We start from the raw sequence: 20,301 nt of genomic DNA, 5'->3' as shown, positions 1-20,301 counted from the left end.
GAATATGGCCCCTAGCTAGACTTGAAAATGTGTCTCATTGGCATTCCTAAAGAACCCTTTAAGATTTACTCTTGTTCCTATGTAATAAATGATTGAAAAGGGATTGTTTGAACATTTTTAGCACATGAGAATTGGTACCTACATCGAAATGCGCCGCTCAAAATAAATTAATTATATATTTCACTATTTTTATTGTTTTATGGAATAACTATGTTTTGGCCAAACAATTTTCGATGGCTTTATGGAGTCAGAAAATTGTAACGCGCAGGGAGGATGTTGCTACATTCAAACCATAATTGTCCAATGAAAAATGGTGTCTTATAATGTAACAGATTCCCAGAGCGAGAGAAGAAATAATGGAACTTTTTCAGAATCGAAACGACTAAATGGCACCTTAACAAATACTTATAAATGAAATATGTTTTATTCATACTCAATAACGATTTCACAATACGTTGCACGTGCTATGAAGGAAATTGACAATATTCGACCGCAAAGTACTCATATCCGGATGGCATATTGAATATCTGAACAATCCTGCGTCAGTGTAATTTTGTGATTGATTTCGTGTTCCAATTAAACAATAATTTGAACTTATTGATTTCTGACACTTACGCGAATATTAGACATTTAAATAAAACTACTTTTACGGATTTTATCGCGTTATATTAATATTATTTAATCCCGACGTTTCGGATCCTTTACAGCATCCATGTCTGCCCGTCTGCCCGTGACCATGGATGCTGTAAAGGATCCGAAACGTCGGGATTAAATAATATTAATATAACGCGATAAAATCCGTAAAAGTAGTTTTATTTAAATAATTTGAACTGTGAAACGTTCGTTTAGAAGTTGTGTCGGGAACGTTTTCGGTCATGATCACATGCGACTTTGAGTTAAGCTGCTTTTTTTATAACCTTGAGAAGGAGCTGTTCACTTGGAGCCCATGACCTGGGAGTTTTAACCCTAAATGGCTCAAAAATTCATAATATAATTAATTCAGGAAACACACAGATGGACAGACGGACAGCAAAATCGATTATTAATTTAGTTATATGGGCTCAGTTTACCTACTAAGTGGGTACTGAATCCTAAAAGCAGTGATACTTATGCCCATTTTCACCAACAATCTCCCAATTTTGACATAAATAACTATGTATAAGGGATACCTAAACTTTGGTGAAAACGAAATTCTTATTAAGTGTTCCGTAAATGCTCTTAGGGGATCCCTTAATTTAGGTATTTGTTGGTGAAAATGGGCATTACATTCTTAAATACGTAATAACTAATTAGATGCTGTTTCAGAATACCGCACGAACAAAGGCAAATAAACAAATGAAAATAGAAATACGTCTTCTCTGTAATATCCTCGACTCGACTAAACGTTTCAATTAACCGTAAAATAAAAGAATAACTTTTTACACGTGTTCCGAGAACAACTGACAAAAAAAAAAATACAGAGAAATTGGAATATCGAATGTTCTACAAAATGGCTAACTTGGAACAAATAACGCTTGATGAATTGTAAATGATGGTGATTGATTCGGAACTAAGTTAAATCCGAGAATTTACTGGTTTATTTAAAAGAGCCAATTCTTGCCATTTATTGATTTAAGTTATCATGTTACTGACCTAAGGGACTCTAAGGAGGTTGTACCTATGGACTATACCCTAGAATCTGTAATTCAAAGTCCTGATTATTGGTTATTGCAAAACCTAAACACTCAGGTTTTTATATCACTTCGAAACGAATTGTAAAAGACAAGTGAGAACTTTAGTCTGTCAAGGTACAGATATTGAACTCCCAAGGGCCATCGATTCATTTGAGCATCGCCATTCGATTTTAAAAAAGTCTTAACGGCTTCAAAAGATTCTATAATTCAACGGTATATTTGTAAATACTTTCCTAAATGTAGAAATAAGTAGGTACGAGGAGAAAGGTTTCAGTCAGCACTCGGTCACCTTTCAACGTATTAACAGCTTACAATTGTATCTTCAAAAGGAAAGATACAATATACAATTCACCTTTCTAATAGGGAATGCTTAATTCAGACGCTCGTTAAAAGGAATGGTTAATTAAGAAACGGCCAAGTTTACTTTGGAGAATTCCTTTTGTCTTACAATATTTAAGTCGTATTTGATACTGGAATTTGTGCAATGGGTAGCGTTAATTTTGTATGATTTTGGAATTGATCCTTAGAGTATAATTTTAGTTTATTTTATAAGAACTAAATATCATAAAATTCAGGAGTTTTTACATCACCTTTATCACTAGTTATCAAAGTTGATTCAGCTTTTGTAAAATGTAACAGACTAAGTCCCGTCCAACTGGCCGTCCAACGCCTTCCACATCCAGTAGCTTTGTGAATTATTCCCATTGTTCCCAACGAGCAAACTCCAATGTACCGTAGCGTCGAAGGGAATGTTTAATCGCCTTGCTTCCAACAGAATACTTGATTCACTATCCATACCTACACTGTACTGATTGAGTATCAAGACTGGTTATATGCCTAGTCTTTGCATGATCAAATGACAGCCGGAACGAGTTTAATGTGCTTTCTTAAACATGTCAAGACTCGCTAAGTGTTGCTGAACTTAAGACCCATCGACCAGTGCGGCTGTTACTCAGCCAAGCTCTTCAAGTATCAAGACTATTGAAGTAGGTTAATTATAGCTTGTCAACTGGCACGACAAATTGAATAGAGCAGGGTTTGAAGGTCGTAGTGTTTTCATATAGTGTTTCGTGCAGATGCAAGTCATCGTTGAGGTTAAGTGGCAATTACGGTGAGGGAATGTGGGGAGACGCTGGTAAATAGTGTTACGGAGGTGTGTCTATGCGTATGTGTTAGGTTTTAATGACGTGGACATGAAATGGAAATGAAATTTGACAAAAGATAGATACATCGTATGAAATGTATAGGTTAATTAGTAAACAATGAACTAATATAATAAAGATGCACAAAACTGTAATACCAAAACTAACTCAAGCAAAAGGTTCAAGCGACAGCATTATGTTTAGGTGTAGAGAGCCACCAAGCGCTGGTTTCAACACCAGCGTTGCTCTGTTAATTTGTAACTACTGTAAGCGAAGAGGACTTTGCACTTTTAGGTAAACAACAGACCACTATTTTGCTATACATTTTACCATGTAACTATTCCCAATATAAATTAATTTCTGTACAACTGCTGTATGCAAAATAACGGTGGCTATTCAACGTGTATATTTTGTATGTTTGCCTTCCAGTCGAGTAGCGTTTGTCCAAACTTTGAAAATTACTCGACGCTTTCAAACTGTGGCCTCTCTTGTTTATGTAGTCTAACATGTGTTTGAGCTGATGTTCACGAGACGAGCGTTCAGAAAACACGACGTGTCAACAGGTCAACATTTTGTTAGCGAGAAAATAAAGATACAATTTCCCCCTTTAGGTCTGACTAAGAATTTAGGTTGGGTCTTTGGTCTTTGTTTAGGAAACCGCTTTGAACCGGAGTTGAGGACCTTTTGTGCGTCTCAAAGGACCGAATTGAGGTAGGTTCCTATGCCCAACAAGGGCCATTGTTTTCAGGTACTTGTAGTTTTAAGAATATATTTTAACAACAATTGATTTTCACAGGATCAAAAATAGCCTTAGAGAAGAATAGGTTTTCACCGACCCATTTAAACATAACGGAGTACCAAAAAAGGATATTTCGGACACAAATTCAAATAGAAAACTGAATGGAGTTGGTCAAAACTCGTGCGTTAGATGGGAAAATTTAATTGGATATCGTTCGAAGCTCACTAGCGAAACACATTTCTACTGCACATGCTATTGACGGATAGACAGATTTGACAGGCTAAAAGCTATGAATATAACCTTTGAGAGTGCACCTGTGTACTATGTAGTGTGTGGAAAACCGCACGTGTATTTCATTTGTTTTTGGACAACAAATTATTATGGATAGCGGTGTTGGCAGTAACATCTTATGTAAAAAATATGCAGGATTTTTGGGACAGGTCTAGTACAGTTGAAATTCAGGACATTGAGCGACGGTCTTCTAAAGCGTATGATGTCTTTTTTTGATGACACTGATATTAAATAATGTCAAAGGTATTTGGAAATGTTGATCAAGACTTCGTGGTCTTAAATCCAATACTTAAGACAGGAATCCCTTGCTTTGCATTCAAATATCCGTTACAAGTGTTCTCAGTTTTTTGCTTACCACTTTTTTATATCAGAGTATCTTGACCGACTTAAGCATGCTTTATATTTTAATGACAGCATTTCTTTACTTGAATAAGTTAAAAAAATGTCGACAGACTAAATGATTCGATTAAAATTGAACCAGAATTTATGGAGTTTTCATTTTTTATGTTGCAGCAAAAATGACGAAAAAAAAAATTGGTACCGATTAATCAAAGTTACATTTCGACATAATTTCCAACCAATCACGGTTCACTTTAAACCAACTAACTTCTACTAATAGTCAGGAACATAACTTACGAACGCACACACAAACATACAGACGTGTGCTTCTATCCAACCTTTGTTGACCGAACCTCCCTTGAACAAGCACATTACTAGCCCGTGTTTGGATTCTATTCCCTCTTGAGCTTGGACTTGAAACTCCCTTGTTTTCGACGAGTACAAAAACAGGGTATTTTGGTAGTGCTCGGATTTTGAAGTGCTCTTAGATGCTCTTTTGTTTATTGTGTTGTATAAAATAAAATACGCCGTGTGTGTTGTTTACCGTCAAAGATTGTACTGGCTCTTGGAAATTAAATGCTATAATTTGTAGACAGTAAGAAGTAAGGTATTCTCGTAGGTACTGTTTCTATGTTTGAGCCAATTGCAATGCCAATTGTTTGAGTTTTGTTTAGTTAGACACTATAGAAACTATTTTTTAAGTTTCGTTCGTTGAGACTGGATATAAAATTAATAATTATGCACAATAATAGAGTCAAGTGTTAAAAGTCCGCAATTACCTATGTAGATGTTGACAATATTTTCGATTATTTGATTTTAATTAAACCAAACGTTCACAGATTTAAATTGATCGGTTTTCGGCCTCTGTTGACGTTGCGGTTTCATGTCGTGTGCCAAAGATACATAATATTTCACACACGAGTGTTTGTCATGCAATTCAGTGATGTGGCCGTTCGAATTTAATTATTCATTAAGTATTCGCTGTGTCTCTCAGTTTCATTTTTAGACTGAAATTTCAACCAATTTTGTTACCGACTTTAAACCTAATCTGTTTAGCCCTGTTACGTCCCTGTGCAATTTTACATGCCCAGTTTTTCTTCTCCATATTAACGGTAAAACCATTTAAATAATACGATAACCAAATCATTTTCAATTAACAAACACCGTTTTGACCAATGGGCGGCAATTTCATTGCTGGTTATGTTGGTTTTTTATAGTCAAATGGCGCAACTCACACTGATTATTTCTACTAAAGTAGGTAGCATTAGGAATAAAATGGCTTCCACGGAATATCAAGCTGAACGTTTTAGTTTTCAAACCGAGAAACTTTAAAAATATAGGTAGTAAAATTTATCATCGCATATGTCAAATGGGTAGCCATTATTTATTAATGGTGGGAACATAAGGGTAGGTTCATATCTGACGGAACATACGTCGCGTATTTTCGGTCGCGTAACGCCAAAACAGACAAATATACGACAAAACATTCAATCATTCACACCTAACCGATGATGCGTTAGTACGTATATATATATTATATATATACATACATTATAGATATATATACATTCAATCATACATTTACGATACGCTCGACGCATTTTCCGTCAGGTATGAACCGACCCTAAATGTTGGGCCGGCAACACTGCGACCCGAGTAAAGGCTTGTACACATTGTTGAAAAGCGGAGCTAAGTAGGTATGTATTCCAAACTCACCGTTCGATTTTAACAAATCGTAAGCACTGTTTACTAACGTCATAACGTGGACACTGACGGTACGGCTGGTCCACAAGTTTAAAGTCGCTCAGCGGGCTATGGAAAGGGCTATGCTCGGCATTTCTCTGAGGGATCGCATCAGAAATGAGGTAATCCGTCAGAGAACCAAGGTCATCGACATAGCCCACCGAATCAGCAAGCTGAAGTGGCAGTGGGCTGGCCATATTAGCCGAAGAACCGATAACCGTTGGGGTAAACGAGTTCTAGAGTGGAGACCACGCCTCGGCAAACGTAGTGTAGGACGTCCTCAGGCACGGTGGAGTGATGACTTGCGCAAGACGGCTGGCAGGAGCTGGATGCGAGCAGCCGAAAATCGATCTCAGTGGCGTGCACTTGGAGAGGCCTATGTCCAGCAGTGGACTGCGATAGGCTGATGATGTTTACTAAAGGGTCTTTTGTTGCTACGGTAGCAGGACTGAATTAAGATCTTGGCGGAAGATTTTATATTGACATCCATCCTTCTTCCTTGTTAAGTTCCAATAGAACGTAGTAGAACCTGTAAGTTTTTCACATCAAAATGGAGTGAGGTCAAAGACATACCTGGTATGATGCATCTTACGTAGTAAAATGCAAAATTCTGTTAGGAGTAAACACTCCTTGCTTCTCAACCCCGCAATCCACTCATGTAGTCTAGCCTTTACGGTAACATAAAGTACATGAAAGTTTAATATCTTCTGGCGCCAGTTTCAACGTAACTTTCAACTGTGTCATATCGATAAAGCTTGAGCCTGAATTTTGTAGGACATCGGAATATTCTGTTTTTATTTAGTCACTAAGCTACAGATTTCGGGTTATTGAGCCGAAGAAAATATGTTATTTTAAATGGTAAAAATAGCATGGATAATATTGGAAATATTTACTTTAGAATTGCATATTCGACTGCTATATTTAAACCAAAATTGAAAATGAGTTTTTCAGCCTTAAGTTTGAACATTTATGAAGGATAACCATTTAGTTTCCGATGATACTAAAAGTCTTCAACCTGGGGCAAAGAATCTTATTTATTCTTACCTAACCTAACCTTTTAGGGAAATCGTATTCTCTACCCATAGGAAATGTACCAACCGCCCATACTGATACTAGAGCTCCCTACATTCTAAAGCCAGCCAACACAAGCACATTGATAAATGATAGTAAACAAATGATAGAGCTTCGCGGACTGATTGATATCTTATATGGCATCAGTGATACGGTGTAATTGGATCTCCTCTATGCACTGTTAAAGGGTACCTATAGAATGAGAGGCAATTTTTTTTTAAGTGGCGTATAATATACTTGTGTATGGATAACAAATATATTAAGAATGGATAGTGAGATAACTTTGGTCAGAGCGTTATGGGTAAAGAATACCCCAATTAAAATGGGATAGTTTATGTTGAAATAGATAATTTATGTTACAATGGGAAAGTTATAGACTGGATTGATATTTTATATGGCATCAGTGATACGGTGTAATTGGATCGCCTCCTCTATGCACTGTTAAAGCGTATAGAATGAGAGTAGATTGTTGAAAAATGGCTGCCTATTAAACGTAATATTGTATGGATAAAAAGGATCGAAGGATGGGTTGTGTGAAAGGAAATAAGTCTGTTAAGAATGTTGCTTATGAGATGACGTTAGCGAAAGAAGTATGGATAAAGAAGACTTGCTAGTGACCCCAAATAAAAAATGGGGTAAGTTTAGTTGGTGTTGTACACACTTTATTGTAAAACAGGTAATTTAGAATGAAGCTTTTATTTCCTTTAGTGTTCTTTGGCTTTAAGAACAACATATTTTTCCGGTTTAACGACATGAGACGGTTGATTGCTGTTTGTGTCACGATTAAGAACAGTTAAAGACATAAAATAGGCTAACGTTGTTTTTCTTCAGTAGCCAGTGACTCATAACAATAAAGCAGTTTATCACTTTTTAGTCTTGTTCCGAATATGCAACAGATTTTAATTAAAACTGGTTACCTACGAATAGGTTTTCAAAAATTCAAATAACTTAACAATTTGATATTCGTTTGTGCCTTTTTTCGATGCTAGAATAAAATGCTATTTTTGTACAAAACATTCGATTTGCGTACGGTTCAAAGCGGTTTGAAAACAAAACACAATCTGTAAATTTAATACCGGCTAAAAGCACGCGTGATCCGATTATATTAATCGATAGTTCGTGAAATGGCTGTGGTACTAGCAATCTGCAGATTAAATATGGCAAATAAATAAATATGATTGCTCTAAAATTGTGCTGGATAAAAGGCTTCGTACATACTTTCAGAATGCATCGAAATAGCTAAATGAAGTGAAAGGCGATCATTGATATACAAATGAAGGCAATGGAAATAATGTTTAAGTCATTGCTCTGGAATTAATAAATTTTATTCTGATCAGCTAAGATCCTGCATCCAGACGTGTGAAGCTAAGGAATTCGTTTATAACACATAGGAAGTGGTGAATGGTAGGGAGTTTTAGGGACTGTCTCATGTAATTCTGGCATTCGAAAAGTGGTAATTTCCAGCCTACTTTGAATAAACGCTTTTTGATTTTCGTACATATCACTAGACAAAGGTAAATAAAACTCTAAAACATGGGCTACGAAATATTTGCAGATATCAATGATTCAAAAAATGTTATTGATTTGTTGACCTCGATTTCAGGTATTCAAATAAAGGTTATTTTAACTGACAGTTCAAAATAAATGGGTCATTCGTTACAGCGCAACTACTTCAGTTGCTCGAGTATAACCGAATCTATGATACTGAGAATTTTGTAACAATATTTTCCAACGTACATACGAAAATGAGCCTACTAGCTTTGCCCTATCGTTTTATTCGTCAACCATGGAACTCGAAAAGTAGCATCAACGCTCGATTTTTTGTCGTATTCTGACAATTCCCAATAATGTAAAAGATATATTTTTTGTTTATTGCAGTGCATCCGATTTTACATGCTTTAACAAACAACATTCATGTTTTATAAAAATATCAAATAAAGTTCTTCTTATTATATTAAATAAGAAATGACTAGTATCCCCAACCGATCATTGCTGTCTCATAAACAATCACACTTCAACTTGATAATCAAATATTAAATAATTAAAACAAAAGTTAAATGATTAAACTTAGCACCTTGCCAATAAACAATACCAAGAACCGGTTTAACTTACGTTCATAACAAAGCAGCTAATTAATTTTAGTATAACTTAAGTTAGCAAAATGCTGGCGAGCACCTGCGCCCTTCGTATTTATGTTAACGCTTACTTGCATTAATTTCATACTTAAGTTATTGTTGAATAGTGTTATAGAAGTTTGTAGGAAGAGGACAATTTTATAATGTAAATTGTTACTGTAACTTTAACAAACTTCAATGGTTTTAACTTAATTTGTATATTTTCTATAATAAGTTATCAATCATTTTCAAAACAGACTAAATAAGACGTAAAAACTCTATAAAAGCGACAAATATAACCATTACAGTATTTTTCCTTTCCATTATCCTCCTACGAAACAGGAATCAGGAATCTCAGCTACCAGGATAACAAGACAGCGAAGAGTTTGGCGCCTGTTGCGATTGTATTAGATATTTGGTGCCTGTTGAGCGCGGCAACAAGTGCTGCATCGATCAGAGTGACGTAAGCAGCGCCCCGCCCCCCGCGGACTTCGTGCCCCGCCCCCTCCCCGCTGGACGAGCCCCAAAACTGATTTACGGGGCGATATCCTATAAACGCGTATATTGCATTTATCCTTCGATATTTGAAGCTACATGATGCTAGCTTAAGGTTTTATGAGCAAGAAATTCAATTTGCCTACGTGCTACGATTATCGCTACGAGTCATAATGTTCGTAGCGATTATACGCTACGAATGCTGCGAGCTAAATGAATATTATCACGGAATAATAGTCAGTGTTCCTTTTGACGTAATAAATCTATGGAAAGTGACATTTATTTCGCTCTCGTAGAATTAAGGGTTTCCCGTATTTAACATAAAATGAAATATTGTGACAGGCGATCTGAGAGTGCTTTTATTACAGATTTGGAAATTATATCTAGTTACCGAAATTATGTCAAGGATTTCTCTTTGCTCAAATGAAATACGTTTGAGAAAAAGGCTTATATTATCAGAATACTTTGTTATTTTCCTTTTTTTGTAAAGACAAAATATCGACTATTTATGGTCGCACTTTTCACTATTTTTTAGATAGGATGAAAACAGGGTAACGTAATCCGCAAAAGGGTAAAACACATTTAACTCGAGCGGGTATTATCGTGAATGGTTAGCTTTAAAGAAAACCTATAAGAAATAGAAAAAAATATTTCCATTCATAAAAAATACTTCAATATTAAAAAAAAAATATTGTATAAATCTTGCAAGTGCCTTTTCTGGGTTTGAGTATAAATAATATATAGGTGTAACATTACATTATTTATAAAATATAAATATCGTTTTTAAATTACACAACATGAACTGGCTTACATAGACTACTAGTTATTACTTACAGTTTCTAAATATCTTCGTAGTAATTTCTCGTAGCTGACGTAGCCTCGTAGCGGCTATTAAGTCTACGGCTACGGCGTAGTCAGTGTTGGTTCGTTAAAATAATATTAGCTTCAACATCATTTACATATTTTAAGCTCTGTACCTGCAGGGAACAGTTTTTCATAATGAAGTGTTTTGCAATTTCCTACTGTTTTTTATTTATAGCATGCTATAATGAACATTGGGATTTTTAATGAAGATTCAAATTATATCGATTTTAACTTTAAAAATCGTGATTCTGTAACAACCGATTTTTTAGGTAAATTGTACCTAAAGACCAAAAAATACTTAAAAATCTGGCTACTCTACATATTGAAATATGCAAAATTCAGTCCTTAATCTCACCCATTCATTGGTAAAATTAATTAAAAATCGCTTGGATAACGTTTTATAGGTCAAGAGCAAATCCCAATATACTATGTCAGTATCTATCCGACAAATACGTATAACAGAGATCTAATCAGGCGATAACACAAGCAATTATGATCCTTACGGCTCATAGGTTAAGGTTGAATTTTCTTTGAAGGTTTAGTTGTATAGGTGAATTTTCAGATCTAGTAAGTTATCATCGGTCGCGAATGCCCATTAAAAGGGTCCCTACATAATTGAGAGTGCTTTCAGCGAAAATGGGAGCCGTAATATTATTATTACGTTAATACCTTTTAAGCTCAAAGTATGTAATAATGAGTAATGATCATGTTGTTAGTCTGATTTACTTTTATATAAATGTGTATCATTTGAACGGAGGGGAATTTGTTTGTTTATTTACACTTTCAATTTTACGGATTTTTATGATCTTGGATCATAATCATAATTTGCAATTTACTTATTTTGTGCACGTTTTATCAATTTTGCTGAAACCGTCTAATGCAAAAAGCTTTTTTTTTCATAAAATATTAAAATTAAAAACGACACAGCAGTCACTAAAAAGTAGTTGTGATTGATGCAATTGCTGAGCAAAAAATCATGGTCCAATTCCTGCAGAAGCTATATACACAAGTTACACCAGAAGCTGTGCCCTATAGGGTCTATATTGTTTCTAAAATATAATGTACCACCTGTATAACATACGGAATGCTAATAAAGAATGAAGTATTGAGTATTGAGCAGTTTCCACCAATAAATATAATCAGCCTACATACTTTCTAATTCACGTTACATTATGAACTAACAACGCCATCTAATTCACGTTACATTTAGTTCTAGCAACGCCATCTGTAGAGAGTTTTCAGAAACGCTACGTACATTTGAAAGTAACACTAGTAGCGACTCACCGAAAGGTAGTTGAAGGTTTGTACAGTGAACAGCGCTCGGGAAACTCTTATTTAGTTCAGAGAAAGTATTGATAGGTGGCGCTGTGAAAAGTTTTAGAGTTAGAGAAAGCACAGTTGACGAATATATTGATGAGTTTACTAGGTAAAGGATGTACATAAAAAGTGTATTAAAAATAAATGGAACTGAAAAACCACGACGAAAGTATGTGTAAAAACTGGATAATCTTTTCTAAATTATTTTTTCTCTTGAATTTTAACACGCTTATTTAGTGTAGGTACGAAAGCTCTTTTTCTATTGCGTAATCATGGAACATGAAAAATTAAGATTTATGATATAAAAATGGAACTTTAGAGCATAATCGATTTTTTTATTGAGTCGTCCTCATTAAAATATTCAAGGTAAAACTAAGTGCGTCGCTGCATATTATTATTTCAAGAACCTAGTAAAAAGAATTTGCCTCAAGTTCTGAACTTTATACATAAAGATACATTTAACGCAGTCTGTACGCATTGCTGGTTCATACATATTAATATTTATTTACATTTATTTTATGAACTAAAGTTTACAAGTCACTTCGTCTTTCATAGAAAATTATTTTAAACTTAAATTAGGTACGGTCTCACTAACTGAACTTGAGACTATGTTTTGATATTGTTCGAATTTCAAAATGAGCTAATTAAAAACATTCTACTAACAAAGGTTTTTTGGTAAGTTGTAATTGGTTTGACTCTGAATATTTTTAGAGAATTCGTGTATATTTTACAGTTTATTTTAAAATTAACAACAACTTTCAACGTCAGAACTCAGTAAACTAATGATTCGCTTTTCTCTGACCTACGTGATGTATTTCTAGGAAATATACAGAATACGAATACCTTCACTATACAATTCCATTTCACGCATTATTTTTCGCAGAAAGTGATCCTTTGCTGACTTAAAGGCTAAGAGGTAGGTACCTATATTAAATATTGTGTGAAGGATTATATAGAGGAAAAAGAAGACAACACCAAATAAATATACCAGAACAAATAAAACGTGAAAAACTATAGGTAATGGAAAAATGAAACAGCAGATTTTATTACACAGATACGGTATATAAACGGAACAAAGTCACGTGTTTCCTACATTTTATAATGGAAAGATAACCGGGTGACTGGGCTGTGCGATTGACATCAGGCGGATAGAATATGCATCCTAGAAATATGCTATTTCAAACTAGAGGGTATCGTGACTGCGTTAATTATGTAGGTTTTGATACCTACTATATTTTTTGCGGCTGAAAAATAATGTTCATCCAATGACCATTTTGGCACTATTCGATATGTTGCTTACCACCATGTCATCCTAGCCTTTTCCCATCTAAGTATGTTGGGGTCGACTTCCAGACTAACTAGATGCAGCTGAGTAGGTACCAGTGTTTTACATGGAAAAACATATTTTTTATTGGTTTAGAAAAACACAATACTGCTTTGTGGTTTACATGAAGATCTGATTTTGAGAAATACTCCATTGAAAGTATAAGACTCTAACAAGATTTTAAAACTTCTAGGAGAAAATCTTAGTATTTTTCTTGGCTTAGAAATGAAGTTTACTGATGTAACATAATCCCTGTTCAAAGGTCACAGTTTTCCAACTATATTTTTCTTCGCTTCTTGGTATGATACTGATCTTACATACGAAGTAGACATCATACACTGCGTACAAGAAAACAGACCCGCAGGCTTTAATTAAACATGTCACTTTACCTGTAGGTGGCATAAGTGCTCGTCAAGTTTTAATTAGAAGAAAGTATAAATAGAAATAACAAAGGATTTTTGGCTCAAAGGTTCTTATACAGGTTCTATTTATAATGAGAAAGACTTGGTTAAACAGGTGCTTCGTTAATTAACCCTTTTTACAGACGAGATTCTTTGGAGCGTGTGATTTGTGCTGAGTTTGCGAAAGATTAAATATAAGATTTTCTATAGAAATTACCTTAGGGCTTTTTTTTTAAATAATTAGTTACCTAATTGAAAATATGTATAACATTTAGGTTGATTAAGGATTTTCAGTGCTTTTTCCTTCAAAAAAGGAATGTAAACATCTGGCTTCTTGATATTAAAAGAAAACAACAATCTCGCCACACAATATTTCTTGTTGGCTTGTACAATTAAGAAAATACAACAATGTTGACTTTCTAATTACAAAAATTATGAAATCGTTGATATGAAAAATTATTAAATATCAAAATACAATATTTACATAGGTACCAAGGTTGATGTGTAAACAACTTGGTCCTTTTCGTGTCACTTAAAAATATGCTTATCCTTTATTAATCTTTTGGGCAAAGAGACCTACTTCTTAAAGAGATACCTATACTACAAACCTACATAAGGTATGTATGCTTTTATATATAAAATACTAGCTTTTGCCCGCGACTTCGTTCGCATGGAATAGTGACTTCCGTCATATTTTTGGTTTGACCAATAGATGGCGCTATATGTCCGGAAAAAAATTTATTTTTTATTTTCATATTTTTTTTTGAAATAAAAACTATCCTATGTCCTTTCTCAAGTTCCAAACTATGTCTGTACCAAATTTCACACAAATCGGTTCAGTAGTTTAGGCGTGAAGAAAAGACAGACAGACAGACAGACAGACAGAGTTACTTTCACATTTAAAATATAAGTTAGGATAGGTAAAGCAAGACTCCTATTCAAATCTGGTTTACCGATAATCAAATTTCTGTATCCGTATCTTGCATTGTGACTACAAAATATATGTAGACGTAATTGTATTCATGCTGGTAGTAATAAAATGTGACATAGAACATCTTTTTCAATTTATGTAAGTAGATATCTATTTGCAGAATGTTATTCCTCGTTATATCCATGTTAGTCACGCATCTATGATGTTTACTGCATATATAGCTGCAAGCTTTTTAATTGAGTGTGAATATTATAATTGTTTAAACTATGAGGTAGTATTTGTTTAAACTAAAATGTTATGTAATCATCAATCAGTTGTTATTTAATTTAGATAACAGCAACAAAAACGTATACATGCCCATACTTTTTAATACGGAATGAACATTCATTTCAAAGTTACAAACTCTGGCATTTGCAGAATATTTTCAGTAGCAACATTGCTATAATCAACTCGTAATGTCATTACAAGCTGTCAAGCAGAACCTTTAATTTGTACTATTCCAAACACGGATTAACTTCGCGCCTCAAAAGTTTGAAATATGAATGTGTCAAAATACCAAAATTGAACGCAAATGTCAAATGTCAAACACGTTATTATAAACATTGAATGTAAGAGGAAAACAGAAAGTCATAAAAGTTGTGACGTGAACGATGTCAGGTTGAAGAATGAATGATTTTGGTGTTGGTGAACTTGTGAGTTTAAATTAAAGGAAATTGGGATTTTGCTTAATTAATTTTTAGGTGAAATGGCTTTAGTTGTATAAATAAACGACATAATGTAAAACAGTGAAATTATATGTTTAGCATTATTGCTATGGTGGATTTCATTTGTTTATTTAATTCAGGCTAAAATACATCATAGATTTTATAACAAAACAAATGATACATGAACAAGGACACTTGAAAGACTCATAAAAATGGTTTCTCATTATGTGAAGCCGAAGGACCCAGTTTCAGTTTTTCAAGTTTTCTTTACATTGAAACGAAAGCAAAGACAATATTTTTCTGTGTTTTTCCTTCAAAGAGATCATTGAAGACAACAAAACAATACACGACGCCATTGAAACCATACAATGACAGTTATGAGCGTGTCATAACATTGTTTAATCAAGGAAGTGTGCAAGATTGACAGCCGAACATCGCGTGAATGTAGCTTATATATCCTGAATTGACTCACAGAACATTTGTGCTTAAAATCGTAGAAATACGACGTATATTTGAAGTACATTTCGTATTGTGTAAATGGGAGTTGTCACAAAATGAAACACAATGTTGAAGCATTGTATTCAGTCACCTATTTTAGGAAAACTTGTTGAATAGGACTTGAATAGAGTTGTGGAGTTCTGTTTTAGTTATTTTAAAAGAGTATTTTATATTATTTATTTATATTTTATATTTACTTTAGGTGTAAAAACTTAGCATTAAAAGTATAAAAGACGTATTAGATATTTGAATAAAAGATGTGTTCTAAAAACAAAGAAGAGCGTAATAAAGTTTTGGAGGTCTCTTTCTTAAGTTTCCAGATTTTGGAGCATATGTAAAGTACCTAACGCTAATACCAACTTATACATATCTAATTTTTCAAATCGCATATCTATTAAGTAAACCATTTACTTATATTAAAAACAAAGGACAATCACTTTGAATTTATTCTTATTACAAATTATAGCAATAGGCACCTTTATGCCTCCATAACAGACCATACCATACAAAATTCAAACTTAAGACGACGGCATAAGATTGATAAGGCAATGTCATTACAGCGATGCAACGGGCTACTGAAACCCCACGGGAAGCCAAGGATATTGCTGTAGTTACATCGCGTGGCAGGGGACATGAGACCCCATAAGATGTTATTAGTGAACGCAGTAGGTGATTTTGTTGGTCCTTCTTTCTGATAGAATTAAAAACCAGTTGTTACTAAAGATAATATTGTTTTCAACGCGTATGTAGTAGAGGGCAGCCTTGACTATACAAGGCTATTATAAACCTTCTTCAAGAACTCAAAATGAATAAATTATTTTAATTAAATAATATCAGGAAAAGGTCCTATTGATCCAGAAATTGGATTATGTAAAGTTTAAGACGACTGTGATGACAACAAAAGATATATGGGTATTGTGCTTATATCTGCAATACAAAATCAAAAGTTACAATAGATGTAGGTGTAGTTCTTTCTTATTAGTTTAAGAAGCTTTTCAATTAACGTTAGTTTCAACTATCTGGGAGGAAAAACTTTGAATCTTATTATAGTGAACTCTTTAATATTATGCAGTCTCTGCTTGCAAGTTACGGCGTTCTAGGCGGCTGCTTTAAGTACCGTACCTAGAACCTTCATAATAAGACAAGTTAAAAGGCAAATAAGTGAATTGATATACGTAAATAAACATTCAACTTTATGGCATTCCCTTAGGTACTACATAAATGGAAATACATTATTATTTCACGGTAGGAGTCACTCTGTTTGGCTGTCATATTTTTACGGCAAGGGTTCCAAAGAGATTAAAAATACGTTAGTAGATACGTATGTGAATTTGTAGCTTTACTCATATGCAAAAGACAGTTCACATTATTTAGATTATTTTTCACATAAAGCAAAAATATTTTAACAGCGTGGTATGGGCATGTGATGAGACGCTGTGAAACGCATGCTACAAAGAGTGTGCTAAAAATGCTTAGTATGAATGTGGAAAGATGGAGAGGCAAAGGTAGACCAAGGAAAAGATGGATTGATTACCTGAAAGAGGACTTGAACCAGAAGGGAGTGGATGTAAGTATGACGTCTGACAGAGAGGAATGGAAGAAAAAGACATGTTGCGCCGACCCTAAATTACTTGGGAACAGGGCAGGAAGATGATGAGTGGTTAAAATGATCTCTGGATGCCAAAAAAGGAGAAAAGGTAGAATAGAAAAGACACAAAAAAAATGTTTAAAATTCGCTCTGAAACTGCAACAGTCCAAAACACAATTAAAGTATAGTCTTCTTTCTTCGAGACGTTTTTAAAGTTATTATAGATAGAGAAACCAGACGTTGCAGCGTCACGTACCGTCCATTTGACATGCCAACTCTTTGTAGAACGAAACACGTACCGACGTAAATTGGATCAGATTAGCTTCCAAAGTAATGAAGGCTTGTACTACACATGTATAGAATACTGAATTAAATTAGATTCTGCATCAATAGGTAATGAATCGTCATCCCTGTCCATCTTAAACCAGTGTCATCATCATAATTATCTGTCTGGCCTTTTCCCAACTATGTTGGGATCGGGTCCCAGCCTAACCGGTTGCAGCTGAGCACCGGTGTTTTACAAGAAATGACTGTCTATCTGACCTCTTCAGTCAAGTTACACTGACAATCCAAGTAATCCTTGGTAAGTCTTGTTAAACTTACTGGCTTCTGATTACCCGGAACGATTGCCATCTGCTTATCATTTAGAATACGATTATCATTATTTTCTATTCTTGTATTTCAAGACAAAAAAGCTTAACTTATTACACAAGATCCATGACTACAGTTCTTGATAGCATTTGGTCACGCATTCAAAGCTTATTTTAGATATCTGACGATTCTGTCCAATGGCCTTGCCGGTTTACTTCGTGGACCCTAAAACTAGCCATAAACTTTCTTCCACCTCACTTGCATAATTAAAACTTCACCTCTAATCAAACTGTTTTGTAGATTAACCCTAGAACGTCCAGCGGTCACGCGTGCCAGGGACTCGATAAAGATTTTACCTTGCAGCATAGACATTGTAACATGGAGAATAAAATGACTAGCGGAGATGTCTTAACGCAAAATCTCTTAAGAACGTATTCAACCAAAATGTGTCTGTTTGGGGAACGAAACGAGGAATTTTAATAGCTCCTTTACACGCCTTTGAACCATGGCATGTAACCCGCCCATTATATTCAAAGTAAAATCACCAAGCAATCAAGAACAATCTTTGACTGACTGGTTTTATTTTAACAAAACTAATCTGTCAACCCAACGTCTCTAACTGATCACGACTACCGTACGTTGCTTGACCTACAACAACGTGCTTGACCTACCTTCCTTAAGGCATCTCCGCTACCTTTCTTTCTTCCGTGCATTGAACACGTGTGGTTCACACGTTGGAGCTAATCACAAAAGACACGGCAGCATCAAAAGAGTATTAAATGGACCTTTCATGTACGAACATAAGCTCTTCCCACACATTCCGTGTTTCCTTTAAGTAAATAGAATATTATATTTAATACCAGGGATTTTTACGTCGCCATAAAGCCTTTGAATACCTGTGAAGTTATTTTGTGTTAACTATAAATAATTTGGGGACCGGACATTTTATTTTGGGATAGCCTTGGGCAGTGTTTTGGAAGGCTATTCTTGGGTTGACATTACAAGCGGGATGATTAACTGGTGAAAACATCAACATATTTACCTACCTTATTTTTGTGTTATTTATGAATGGACTAAGTACCTAGTTATTCCTACAAACTAAAGTTATACAGGGTTACTTGTAAGTAGACCGCATCCTTTCATGAGATGATAGTATAGGTCAATACGAACAAATTTGATCATGGGATATACTGGGCAAAAGTTAACCCGTTTCAAGATAATCGAATTTCAAGATCTTTTCTTAAAGAGTCGTCTAGGTACACGTATAATTTTTCTTTATTAGTCTAAAGTCTCTTTTTTGTGGTTTTTTGTGTGTTTTATGCCTTTTTGGATAGCTAGATAAATGTAGATTTTTTTTAAGTATTCTGCACAATAAAAAGGCATAAAACACACAAAAAACCACAAAAACGAGACTTTTGACTAATACCTAAAGAAAAATTATACGTGTACCTAGACGACTTTTTAAGAAAAGATCTTGTAATTCGATTATCTTGAAACGGGTTAACTTTTGCGCAGTGTATCCTTTGTCCGTATTGACCTATACTATCATCTCATGAAAGGATGCGGTCTACTTACAAGTAACCCTGTATATTGGAATAGAATATAGGTACCTAAAGCCTCCTAAATATCTTTGGTCCTAGATCGCGTAACACCTGTCGAAGAAGACTCCCCGAACATATTGATTCTCGCCCGTTTGTTTACAAAGCCAACGTCTACTGCAATCTAGTATCCAGTTACCTACTAACAATCAGTCGATTCCTATTGCACTTCTAATAAATGGAAGCGAAGAAAACTAAATCCAGTCCGCCTTAGTTAGGAATGCAATTTACGAGCAATGTTTTTTGCAGTATTGTGGGGCGAGCCACGGTTATTTTGCTTTTAAATAATGATAGAAGTTCTAAAGATATAAATAAGTAGTTTCAGTATATCCTCAACTGTCGTTCACTACTGAATGTATCTAAAGGTAATAAATGATAAAAGAGTAATTTTAAGAAAACATATAGTTAATTTTATGCTACAGTCGGTCTCGACACTACATACAATTCTAGTGTATGTCTTTTTGTGTATAATGTGTAGGTATCTTTATAATTAAAATGTATTGTAAAACGCGCTTATTTTTATTATTACGCGTTATCAATAAAATATGACATTTTCGTACACAATTTTCTAGCAACTAAAAAATAAAGGTACTCACGCTATGCGCCACATCCATCGGAGCCAGCAGCGGTAACTCCTGCCTTCTCGGCTTTCTCCACATAAAAATGGCAGCAGCAATCAGTAGCACAGTTCCAGCCCCAATGACTGCCCCCACAGCAGCACTCCATACATTCCCATGGACCTCCCATGAGGACATGCCCACCCTGGCTTCAGACATCGCCTCTACCACCTTCGTAGTAGATTCCTTCTCCATGTTTCTGTACACGTAATCCAATGGTGTCTCATAGTCGCGCCTCTCGGCCCACTGCTTATCTGTTGA

General features: G+C 34.8%; 1 protein-coding gene across 1 annotated transcript in view; it reads right to left on the bottom strand.

Annotated features, from left to right (window-relative positions):
• Positions 1–20,301, bottom strand: part of LOC124632215 (synaptotagmin-5-like) — a 66,214-nt gene that overhangs the window by 44,655 nt on the left and 1,258 nt on the right. The window contains exon 2 of the mRNA XM_047166956.1: positions 20,020–20,294. Within this exon, the coding sequence (XP_047022912.1) occupies positions 20,020–20,294 (275 nt within the window). The remainder of the gene's footprint in view (positions 1–20,019; positions 20,295–20,301) is intronic.

Source organism: Helicoverpa zea, chromosome 8 (genome assembly GCF_022581195.2).
Source record: "Helicoverpa zea isolate HzStark_Cry1AcR chromosome 8, ilHelZeax1.1, whole genome shotgun sequence".
NCBI lineage: Eukaryota > Metazoa > Arthropoda > Insecta > Lepidoptera > Noctuidae > Helicoverpa > Helicoverpa zea.
The sequence above is the reverse complement of the archived record's forward strand: the minus strand, read 5'-3'. Positions and strand labels throughout refer to the sequence as shown.